Source organism: Anoplopoma fimbria, chromosome 11 (assembly GCF_027596085.1).
Source record: "Anoplopoma fimbria isolate UVic2021 breed Golden Eagle Sablefish chromosome 11, Afim_UVic_2022, whole genome shotgun sequence".
Taxonomy (NCBI): Eukaryota; Metazoa; Chordata; class Actinopteri; order Perciformes; family Anoplopomatidae; genus Anoplopoma; species Anoplopoma fimbria.
This window is the reverse complement of record NC_072459.1, coordinates 12808529-12820999: the sequence shown is the minus strand read 5'-3', so window position 1 is coordinate 12820999 and position 12471 is coordinate 12808529. Positions and strand designations below refer to the sequence as shown.

Genomic DNA, 12471 nt, shown 5'->3' with positions numbered 1-12471 from the left:
CACGAGTGACGAAGAACATAATCAAGTCAATTTCATTGCTGCAACTTGTTGATACAAACCATCCTAAAATATACAATGTTTCAAATAATTTGTGATGTATTCATATAATTTCTACTGTCAATAAAACATTTATTCAAGCTTGTTGTATATTTCTATCAGCTACTGGCTTACAGCTGCACGATATGTATCTTATATGTTTCTGTATTTCATGATCTTTTAAAAACCACATACCCTAACAAAAGGACTATGAAGTGAACTTCACACTCTTACATAATAGAGAATTAAAGTATTGGGAGTTTATGGTAACACTTTATAAAACGAGGGAAAAAAATGCTACTGCATGATTCACAATGACAACGCATTAAATAATAAATGAAGCATGATAAATTCTTGTTCCTCAACATTAAGAAATGACCAAATCACTGTGAATTTGCACTATTCAGTTATCGCTTAATGGATCATCAATTAAGGATTATTAGTACATGCATTGATTTATTAGAAAACAAATTAGCTGGAATCCAGTAAATAGTATTTGAGACCTATTATCAGCCAGTTCTCAGAACTATGCTGTTTTATCAAACTGCTCACTTAAGTAAAATAAAACTCCTGGTCTCCCCCCTAGCTTGTAAAAAGTCAATTATAAGGACCAATGGGCCCATAATGGCAACATGCTGATTGTTTTTTGTGAGCAAAAGGAATTCATGATTCCACATTAATTCAGGCATTACATCATCATAAATTGTAGATTAGGTGCGCATCAGTTCAGCATGTGTATTCTAACCTACTAAGTTTTTTATGCAAGTTCTTCCCTTACCCATATCAGCTTCTAAGGTTGTATGGTCTGCTTTTACCCTTAGCTCCCCCTACAGGATAGAAGATAACATGACAGGCACAACATTTGTCAGAAGGAATTAATAAGATAGGAATGAATATTAATTTTGTGTGAATTAAAAAAACAGAACAAAAAGTATGAGAAGTGATTAAAAAAAGTAAATCAAGAACTAACAAACCTTCACACCTCAGACCTCGTCATGCATCATCAGGCTCATCATGTAATGTTTACTGCTGCACCTCGTCACTCCACCTCAGTTTTGCATGGGTCTGCAGTACAGACTGCAGAGTGCTGTTGGTCGAGGCAGATGATTCAGCTCTGATCAAGGAACTTTACTGTGAGGCTTTTTTTCCGAAACCGTCCGAGTATGACAGTCAGCAATTACGGATATACAGTAAAGTTGCTTCACTTTGCATGTGTCACAAGAACAGAGTCGCTGTAAATTGGTGAAAGTGGATTACATGGACAATGCTGAGGATGAAGAATGTGTCTGGAGAGCTCTGTTTGCTGGCATGTTTAATCCTGACTATAGACTTGACTTTGGGTTTGGGGCCAAACAAAGACATGGAGTTTACATTTCTACTATCTGCCGGCAGCACGGAGTGTTTTTTCCAAACTGCAGCGAGGAACGACAGCCTGGAAGTTGAATACCAGGTAAATATTGGTTTATTTATGTCTATGTGTGTGTGTGTGTGTGTGTTTAAAGTTTTGAATAGCTTTATTATAGATTGGGAATAATGTCTAACTGAAACAAAAACAAGTTAACAAACCTTGGACTTTGGTCTTGCATGTAGAGAGATAAGAAAACCACTGCTGCTGTCCTTGAAGACACTTAACCTGAGATACAGCTAAGGGGTAGAAAAACTCAAAAACACATTGTAAAAGTACTCAACATGCATCCTGCACAAGGACAAACATGACTTAACATGATGATGACATCTAAAGTGCATCCAAAATATAAAGCCGCCGTTATTAATATAACATGAAAAGCACAAATACATTGATTCAAAGTGTACTCAAGTCTCTTATATCGTGTTCTTGACCTCAATGATTTTATGGCCGTGACCTTTGCATTGCTTCACACCCATGTGACCGTACATGTACTTAAACAGCCACCTCTGGCAGCTGCAGGACTACGTTAGCGTAAAAAGTAATGTCACTGTAGTTTCTGAGCGTGGAGTCATAGAGAAGATACTGGAAAGATTACTGGAGCATCTTCACTGTAACAGATGCTCCTCGGGCTCCATAATGTGGAACTGTATACAGTACCAGTCAAAAGTTTGGACACACCTTCTCATTCAACTACTTTGAAGAATCTAAAATCTAAAACATATTCTGGTTTGTTGAGCATTTGTTTGTTTACCACATCATTCCATATGTGTTCCTTCATAGTTTGGATGTCTTCAATATTAATCTACAATGTAGAAAAAAATAAAAAATAAAAATAAAGAAAAACCATTGAATGAGAAGGTGTGTCCAAACTTTTGACTGGTACTGTATATTGCAGCCCAAAACAAAACCATGAGAAAGTCAATGACTCCCCGTCAGGACTGTTGAACTGCTAGAAGGCAAAGACAGGCTGTAATGAGTAGCGCAAGAGAGAATTTCCCTACACAAATAGCTTCACTGTCCATTTATTATCACTGTTGCATATCTTTGTGAGCCATGTTGCTGCACAGTGTGCTTTTATTTGAATATCAGATAGCAGTTGCTCAGCTAGTTAGAGAAAATGTGTGTGTGTGAGTTTTGGGTGTGGCTTGGAGGATAACTGACCCCTCTGTGTCTCTAACAGGTGATAGCTGGTTCAGGTCTGGATGTTGGCTTCGTCCTGGTCTCACCCAGCGGATACCGGCTGGCCTCCGACTTCAGGAGGTCCGAGGGCCTTCACACGTGGGTCACTTAAATGCTATCCAAGAACCACCTGCTTAGGATGTGATGATGCTTAAAAACTATGAGCGTTTTGTTATATTTTGCTATCACAGTGAATGCTTTCCATCAAGATATCTTCGAGAGCAAATGTCACCCGTTTCCAAAAGTTTACACCTTATATTTTTTTGTTATTCCTGCAGGGTGGACCAAACAGAAAACGGGGACTACCGGCTGTGTTTCGACAACAGCTTCAGTAAACTGTCAGAGAAGATGGTGTTCTTTGCGGTGATCCTTAATAGACAGAGCAGTGGTGCATATGGAGGCCAAAATGAGTGGGTGGAGGAAAGCATGGTGGAGTACAAACTGGAGGACATCAGGGTGAGAGGAGGAAAACAACCATAGCTGTAGCTATGGTTACCTTCAGATAACACTTGAGTTTTCTATTTTTCTTTTTGATGTGACACATCCCCAGCACTGACTTTCATCTCCTCCCATCTATAGCACTTATTGTATTCGTATTAGTTTGTTGCACTTATTGTATTCGTATTAGTTTGTTGCACTTATTGTATTAGTTCACTTATTGTTTTCTGTTGCACTTATTGTATTCGTAGTTAGTTATTGTATGTATTAGTTTGTTGCACTTATTGTTTTACGTATTAGTCTGTTACGTATTAGTTTGTTGCACTTATTGTATTCGTATTAGTTTGTTGCACTTATTAGTTTGTTGCACTTATTGTCTTCGTATTAGTTTGTTGCACTTATTGTATTCGTATTAGTTTGTTGCACTTATTGTCTTCGTATTAGTTTGTTGCACTTATTGTCTTCGTATTAGTTTGTTGCACTTATTGTATTCGTATTAGTTTGTTGCACTTATTGTATGTACACTTTTGTGCTCTGGTTTATGCTTTAAGATGCTTGTTTAAGAAAGGAGATGCACTTATGACTTCTGGTGACTAGTAGTTCTCTTGAATACCTATGTTGAATACACTTATTGTAAGTCGCTTTGGATAAAAGCGTCTGCTAAATGACTGTAATAATGTAATGTAATTGTTCTCTCGTCTCCCAGGTGAGCATGGACTCTGTGCACCGGAACCTGGAGAGGAGCCGCCAGGTCCTGACCGTGCTGCGGACGCTGGAGGCGCGGGACCGCTACCTGCTGGAGGACAACCTGTGGCGCGTGTCCTTCTGGTCCTGCCTCAACATGTTCGTCATCCTCACCGTCGCTGTCACTCAAATATACACGTTGCGACGGCTCTTCGACGGCACCAAGCGGGTCTGCACGTAAACACAACGCGACGTCACCTCCAGCCGAGAGAGAGAGAGAGAGAGAGAGAGAGAAAAAGTTTGACCCATAACCCTAAAGTGACTTAAGCCTCGTGAGCTGGATTTTAAAACTTTAACTGTTCACACTTTTGGAAAAACTGATTTATAATTAATAAATGTTTGTGACATTTTGAATTAGTCGTGGGTGGTAGTCACATTTACAGTCATATGCACACAAAGGAACACATGATGTTTCATGACCTATATTGAGAGTTCCCGGATGTTTGCATCGCACTGGATTTTGGATTACAGAAAATAAACTGTGTGGCAAACACGATGTTAAATTTACACATTTTTCAGCAATATAATCTTAACAAACACCACTTTTCTGATTTTTGAAGCGTAAATACAATTAGCTGAAGTAAAAAGTGTGAAAACGTTTTTTTAGTTTTATTTAGTTACTTTTTCGGATTTTTTTTAAAAGACAAAACCTCCGAAATTCGAGAGGGGGAAGTTTACATATTTTATGTCGTAGAACAAAACCTTAAAATGTGTCAATCTTTTTTTTTTTTAACCAAAACCCACCGACTCGGGAAGTGCAATTATACTAATTTCTGGGTTCCTCTTTCCTCTTATGACTCATAAGTGCAGCACTCTGTATACACACACACACACACACACTTCAACACTTGCAGCACTTTTATTGGTTAATGTCATTCGGTAAGATAGAAAATCACAGCTGTTCTCACTGGAACGTTGTTTTATTCAATTTCAGACTACATTTCACGTGGACATTTATTTATTTATGGCCAGGTTTTATCCAACCAATAACCAAAACAAAGCAAAATAATATCAGAAACCTCCGTATAGTCAACTTTTCTTTTTTTATAACTAAGCCCCTGGCTGTTTAAAAAAAAAAAGGCTCACAAATATATCTTTACTGTGATAAAACCAAAACAAAATATACATTATAAAAAGTAGTCAATCTCCCTGATCAGTTTCTCCCATCTTGAGGTTAAATATGCAGTAATCATGGAAGTCAGATGGCAAGCTAGTTTTGGCTGGAACATCCATTTCTTTGCCATTATTTTTGATGCATTGCAGTCATTTGGTTCATGCAATTACACTAAGTGGTAAAAACGTACATAACAAAATAGTTCTTGTGCATTTCAAGCACTACTACAGTAGTTTTGAAACTTCCTGGGACTGTTTAGCTTCATCATTAACATTTTCTAATGAGTGGTCATGCTCCACCACTTGGAGAGCATTTTTCTTGACACATGCTAAAACTATGATAATTAAAATAAATTCTCATCTTCAACTGTCTTAATGACCAGGCACTCTAAAGTAATTGGTTAAAATTGAACTTTATGTAAAATTTGCTTTTGTTGGAATAGTTAACTGACTGGGAGTTTGTGTGGTATAAAGCATTAAACTGATTATATCTGCATTAGATTTACGTGTTAAACTATATTTCACACTATACAAACTTAGTTCGGACCATCTGTGGAAATACTCCAACATTTTAGTGCTCAGAACTGTTCTAAACAACATTCATTCTAGACAAGATAACTTACTAAGTTTGATGCCTCAATAGCTAAAGTTTGCATGTTATGCTTAAAGTACAGATCACTGTAGCTCTGTAGCAGCATTGTTGGAGCTTTTTCTTTTAGAATGAAATGAAAAGAAGATATATATATATATATATATTTATATATATATAGTCCTTCTGTAGTCCTGCTGCTGTCATGGATTGAAGTCATTTCACGTCCACCTCTGGCTGATCAAGGTCACCACTGGTTTCGACGGGGAGCCGGGCGCCTGTTCAGGAACAATCAACCAACATTAATCTCTTAACCTTGTGACATGCACTTTGACACGTAACGCTGCAGCATCCAGTCACTGGAACAGCACTGGCATTTGTAATGAGGCAATCTGTTAGGGAGAGGGCTCAGAGATCATTCTGCACCCTTATTGGAGAACATGACTAGACACATAAACCTTGATTTGTTAATGAATGCTGCATCACAAAAAACACAACATTTTGTGTGGAGTCTTGTTCATATTTAGCACAGCACTGTTTTAAAAGATGTTTGTAAAAATATCTCTGCATTTGTGGTAAACTCAATAGACTGTGCCTATACAATTATCCTCATCTCCTTGGAAAGTTTGAATGGTTTTTTTTGTCTTAAAACAGTGAATTGAATTAGATCTGCGTTCACTTAGACATTAAAGGGTATTTGCCTGTTGATCAGTGTCAATAAAACTTTGACTCAGTTCTGAAGGCAGTGTAAATGTTGATTATTACACAACGGCAACAAAAGGCCATTACTGCGATTATTTTGTTTGTCATTTTACATTTTGTGAAAAAAATGCATGTGCTGAGCGTAAAAAACAGTGACCATTGTTTGAGCCTCTAAGGCTGGCAGCCCGCCAGTAGAGGGTTGCCATAGGAACATCTGCAGGCTTATGTCGGTCTATATTGGCGTAGATGTAGAGAGGGAGGCAAGTGAAGAGAGGAAAACGCTATGTCATCTGCGAGAGAGAGAGAGAGAGAGAGAGAGAAGAGCAAGTGGATCACACAGGACAAAAGGAGACACCAACCACCAGAGCCAGTCCCTTTATTGTACACAACACCTCTTTATTTACTCTCCATCCTAAATCAGTTCATGTTGTTTATTCAAATCAATTAATTGCTACAGAGGCACTTGACAAGGGTTTGCAAAACAAAAAAGAAAAGAGATTTTTTTTTATTTATTTTTTTTACAGGTGGTTTCCAACCCCTTCCACCTGATCAAGACAGGGGGAGGGGAGGGAAAGAGGAAAAGGAGGCACACATCCATTAGGAAGAAAGGCAGTATGACCACAACCTAATGTACTACAGGGCATTACAGTCTGGGCTTCTCGAGGGCAGGCTGAAGTGACAGGCACAAGGGGAATTCATCAAACTTTGGCCAATAAGAAGTTTTATAACATGAACTAACTTTTGAGGGGGTTCGTTGTAGATTTAATGTGAAAGGTCTTCAATCTCAAGACTCTTGGCTGTATTATAAGCTTATTCTAATTCCTTTGAGCACTGTCACTGAAAGCCAGACCTGCAGAGAAATACAGGGGGAAGAAAAAGCACACTCTGTCTCAAAGGTCAGTCATTTGGGGCAGTTTTGAATTCTTTAGTTTCTTTGTCTTGCCAGTTTGTCCAATTATATTTTATCCTCTGTGGTGAGAACAGAGAAAAAGTCTAGACACCTTCCGTAGACTGAGTGTGCCTTCATATACACCAAAACTCCCACCACCTGCTGCTCACAACCACTACTGATCAAACCTAAAATAGAAAAACATCCCAGTAGCCCAACGCCACTCCCCACTTGACCAGATCTCCCCCCTCAATAGGTGTTAAATGGTCAAATACCCGCTAAGAGCAATCAAAAGATATTCATTATCAAATAATCACAGCCGTGTAGACGATGTTCAGCCCCCAGGTGCCCTCCCAACATACAACACATTTAGACAGCTAATCCCTGTAGCAGACCCCAAAATAAAAGTCCAGGAGACGCTGGGGAGCTGAGATGTACAAAGCTGATACAATCGCAACCAAAAACATCGAGAAGAAATGAAAAATGCCCTGATTATAAATAACGCTTCAGGAGATGACCGATCTCTTTTCCCCTACATCCAAAACTAATCTATGAAATGACAGTTAGTGCTTCCGTTATTATGATGACTACAGTTGCTTTTTTTTAAAAAACACGTTGGGCCTTTGATTAGAATCAATAGCATGTTTTTGTCATCAACCTCTGCGATTAAATGAGATACAAGTGCTAACTCCCCCAGTATAGGCCAGCTATATACAATATTTTTAATGCATGGAAGCAGAACTGATAGCAATAATAAATGTCCCTGACAACTAAGCCCAGAAAGAGATGTGCCAACTCCTAAACGCCTAATACCATCTTTACACTCTAAATCACGCCCTCGTCTACGACTCATCCCACCGCCTCGCCTGGTTTTATCCTCTCTGAGAGGAAACTGTACTGTGTGCTCTGCTCTATATGAATCAGTTAATCCAGGAATGAACAAAGTCTACCTGAAGGCTGAAGGTCTCATTGGGGTTCAACGGAGACTAAAAGGGATTATAATTCAAGGCTTTAAATTACTGGAGAGAAAGCATCTCACAAAGTGCAGACAGCCTTCAGCCTGTCCCTCTCCCTCTGCCAGGTTTCTGTGCATAGCCTTCTGGTAACGGACGACAACATCCCCGTTATGAGGGGCTTGTTGTAAGGCTCCATGGCTAGAAGTGCTCGGATTACAGCGGGTCGATCTGGTTGATTCATTGTGGAAGGATAATTCACCGAGGGGCACTGAGGCTGCTCTCACAGTCTCATGCAACCCCGTGATTTTTTTTATTCTTTGCTTTTTTCTGCGATACGGATTTCACTTTTAAAGCTACATTTATGACGGTCATTAAAAAGGACAAAGCCACTTAAATAAAATAACACAAAAGGGGGGGAGGAAAAAAAAAAAGGTAATTGACAGCACCAACATTACAACAGTGATAATAAGGTATTGTTTTTTTTTTTTCATTATGAATCAGTTATTAAATGAAAACGCAGTAAATCATTAACAACAGGTCAAGTGTGTGTATTATACACAGAGATCTAGTCATTGGGCGTCTCGGCCGATCTAAAAAGGTGGAGGGAGGGGAGAGGAAAGCCAGCCTGCAACAGTTAATAAGTTATTTAACGAGCTTCTGCTGGGAACATTGTCAGAAGAAATAAACCAGTTATTATAGTAAAAAAACGATCTTGAACTGAATTCGATACATCATCTCCGACCGATAGAAGCTTGATGCATCCTGCAGATCAGCAGTTTTTTTTTTTGTATTACACAATTTCCACAGCAGTCAAAGTAATATTCAAGTGGTTAAGGGCTTTCTGTCGTTCATGTGCACTGATAAAGATGGTATTAGCAGCTTGTTACATTGCTTGTTAATACGGCTGGACGATGCACATTATGCACTGCTATCAGTAAGCCCCTCCCCCTCGAGCCCCCGCCTCTGGCCTGAAGTGTGCAGAATACACACACCCACACACAAACACACACACACACTTGGCCACGGGTCTAGTCTAGAAGGGAGTGCTCGGCAGGGCGGATAATGGTGGGCCGATGAGAAGGAGCACCAGGGGGTCTTCGGCTGCAACGGGGAGAGAAGATACAGAACAAGGAGTAAGACGTGCTCACAGAGCGACAGTGGAGAAACCAAAATAACCCGACAGAGAGAAAAGGGGAAGTGGGGGGGGGACAGTGGGAGTGAGAAGAGAATGAATGCTAAGAAATAATTTAAATATCAAGATGGGATTACTGGTGAGCCTGAGAAATGAATAACCATGCCTGTGACTCTTGGAAAACAGAGGGTGATGAAATGTTAGTGACATCATTTTACAAATGCAGTGCAACAAAAATTGCCTAACATGCACACAAATTATTGGAAGACGTACCTGGGTACACCGGGTGGGACGCGGGCCGGCCGGGAGGGGATCAATGGGGGTGCGCTGAAGGGATCCTGGTGGCTGTTAAAAGCGTTGATGGGTGGGCCTGGGCGGGAGGGGATCGGTGGTGCACCAAAGGCGGGAGAGGGGTTGAGTGGAACGCCGAAGGCAGGCGAAGGGTTCATGGGTGGTCCTGGCGTCGGTCCCCGAGCAGCGGGCGGACGGCTGGGGGCCGGGGCAGCTGCGGGGGCGGCCGGCGCTGAGGGGTTGGGCTGAGAGGTGGATTTGAATAATATCCCGTAAAAAAAAAAATAATTCTCCTGTAGAGGTGGATGTGAGTGTGTGTTTGATGCTCCTATTTAAAATAAGATACACTGACTATGTGTGATTGCAATGTTTTTTCAAATTCAGTAAGGCAGGCATAATACCACAAGGTGAAAGGTTTCTAATCTCGTACATTTAAAACCTGCTCACTGTGTGTTAATAGACACTGTACATTCCAGCTGTTATAGCTGAGGCTCAACTAAATGCTAATTAACCCTCATCTAGTCTGACATGGGAGACTAACCCTCAGCTCACCTGGCTTCTTGGATCCAGCTGTCATTTATGGGCGGGGGTACTGGGGTGGAGATGGTGCTGGTGCTGAGGTCGCCAATGATGAGCAGCGCCTCCTTGAGTGCGTGATACATGCGCAACATTTCGTCTCTGCGCTGGGCCTGGTCCGCCGACTCCTCCATGAGGCTGCTCTGGTCCCCAGACGAGTAGAGGTAGGCCAGCAGCTCCGAGTGGATGAAATCCTTTGCCTGAATGGAAGTTAATTAATTAACATTTGGTTGCAACCTACATCGCTAAAAATACGGAGAATGGAAAAAGGGAAATGATCAGAAGGTTCATTAATTCGGAAAATACGGTTGAAGAAGTGAAAGACTACGCCTTAAAAGATATTTAGATCTTCAATAAAATATTAGAAAACCATGAAAAGTAGCTGCGCAGTGGACAAAATGTGTCGGTATTGTGTGTGTGTGTGTGTGTGTGTGTGTGTGTGTGTGTGTGTGTGTGTATGTGTGTAGCTGCCGGATTGCTGGAAGCCATCAAGTGAGCTCACCACAGTAATAAAACCTAATAAATGGACAGTGGACAAGTCACTGTGAGCATGCACCATAAATCCTGTTAATTAGTGTCTTCAAGTTTATGACCTTGTGGTCATGCAATACACGGCCGCTGCTGCTACTTAAATGAACAAGAAAACCAAACGCTGCTCTCCACGGCTCTATGGTGCAATGACATTTAGGCCTAATTAAATCGCACTTTATTTGATCTCAGCTCAGATCACTGGTTTACGAGGTGCCATGATTACTTGTATAAAGAATGTAGTCCTGTAGGATGCCACATTTGCTGGATCATAGCAAAATAACTGTCAGCATACATTGCTAATTTTACCTCCACATATACATAGAGGTCTTTGTACAAAAATGTACTTATTTGGTATATAGGATAAGTACAATATGCACTCTTTAGGTTTTATACAGCACTGCAAAACTGGGCGTTCATGTTTACATTGTTTAGGCAGAGAACTGTAGCTAACTGCAAGCATTCAGCATAGCAAACAGCCTGAACTATGGGAGGATACGGATACACTTATACAACTAGCTCAACACCTATGCTGGGCTATACTCTCTCACTGTACAAAGTGGTGGTCACATCTCAATAGACTTCCTCTCTGATAGTTACCCATAAGTGAAATACACTCTTTAATCTCCTTAATTTGGTTCCTCGATATGCAGACAATCTTTCTGTTAATTGTCTTGTGTCTGCTGCTGAGGACTGTTGGACTCACACTGTTGATCATGAGATGCATGATGGTCTTGGGCACGAGGTCTTTGGTGGATTTGTTGATGATGCCGATGTACGAATCCACCAGGTTGCGGATGGTTTCCACCTGCCGCTCCAGCTGAGGATCCATGGAGAAGGTGTCCGCAGGGGCAGCGTCTTCATTGTCCGTCTGTAAACAACAACGAGACACACACACACAAACAACAAAGATGAAGTATAAATACATGATAAACACATCTTCATAACTGCTCTCTGTAGAAGTAGAAATGATGACCCATAAACGTACACAGAGAAATAAAGGAGGTGCATGCATTAATGTAATATTAAGATATTAATAACAGAAACCCCCCCCCCCCCCACATACCTGGTCCTTCTCCGGATAAACCCCTGCCCTGAGGAAGGAGGCTTTCCAGCTGTCCACATCGTCTTGAGAATCACAGGCCAGTTCTATCTGCCGAAGATCCTTGTACACGTTCCTGTACAGATAAACAAAATACATACAATGGTTCTTGTGAGTGTGTAGGCTGAGCCACTATATATATATATATATATATATATATATGTTATATATGGAGTCACCTGTTATATTGATATTTTCCTTCAATTATGGCCATTTTACATGACAAAAAGAGTATAATTTAGACACCACATTTGAAAAACTTTTGGCCCCAAAATTCTAATTAAATTGTAAAAATGTTAAGTTGATGTCCCCACCATATTGCATGCCAGGGGAGAATTACATGACATGTAACCATTTAGACACCACATTTGAAATTGATTTTGGTTGTTTTATTATAGGTATTATTTTGCACTTCACACTGAAATAGAAACTTGTTCCTTTTCAAATCTGCACACGTTTTGATGCTCAGCTTCCAATTTATTTTACCGATGACTGGTGATTCCTTCAATTCCAAACTTTTGAACGCCAGTGTACATGCACACTGAGGGTAAAGTACATGTGCATTCACACATGTTTTCACGAAGCATGAATCTGACCTCGATTCGGTGTTGAAGATTGCGAAGATGTGCTTTGTTGACATAAAGCCTTTCTCCATATCTCTGAGCTTCAGGTTGTCCAGGGGGAGCATATACTTCTTTTCTTTCTCCTAGCAAGAGGCAGACAGAAGAAATACGAGTTAACAGCGGAACTGAAACCTGGAATGTACAACATATTACTTAAAAAGTGAG

General features: G+C 40.4%; 2 protein-coding genes across 2 annotated transcripts in view; one reads left to right on the top strand and one right to left on the bottom strand.

Moving 5' to 3' along the window:
- Positions 1 to 1197: 1197 nt before the first annotated feature.
- On the top strand, positions 1198 to 4104 carry tmed1a (transmembrane p24 trafficking protein 1a). Its single transcript, XM_054608016.1, has 4 exons — positions 1198 to 1486; positions 2625 to 2722; positions 2902 to 3079; positions 3768 to 4104. The coding sequence occupies exons 1-4, from the start codon at positions 1301 to 1303 to the stop codon at positions 3984 to 3986; spliced, it is 681 nt and encodes a 226-aa protein (XP_054463991.1). The 5' UTR covers positions 1198 to 1300; the 3' UTR covers positions 3987 to 4104.
- Positions 4105 to 6575: 2471 nt separating this feature from the next.
- dnm2a (dynamin 2a) overlaps positions 6576 to 12471 on the bottom strand; it is a 28485-nt gene continuing 22589 nt past the window's right edge. Inside the window, 7 exon segments of the mRNA XM_054607978.1 lie at positions 6576 to 9155; positions 9460 to 9698; positions 9701 to 9722; positions 10030 to 10253; positions 11288 to 11452; positions 11648 to 11759; positions 12280 to 12389. Coding sequence (XP_054463953.1) covers positions 9083 to 9155; positions 9460 to 9698; positions 9701 to 9722; positions 10030 to 10253; positions 11288 to 11452; positions 11648 to 11759; positions 12280 to 12389 — 945 coding nt within the window. The 3' untranslated portion in view covers positions 6576 to 9082.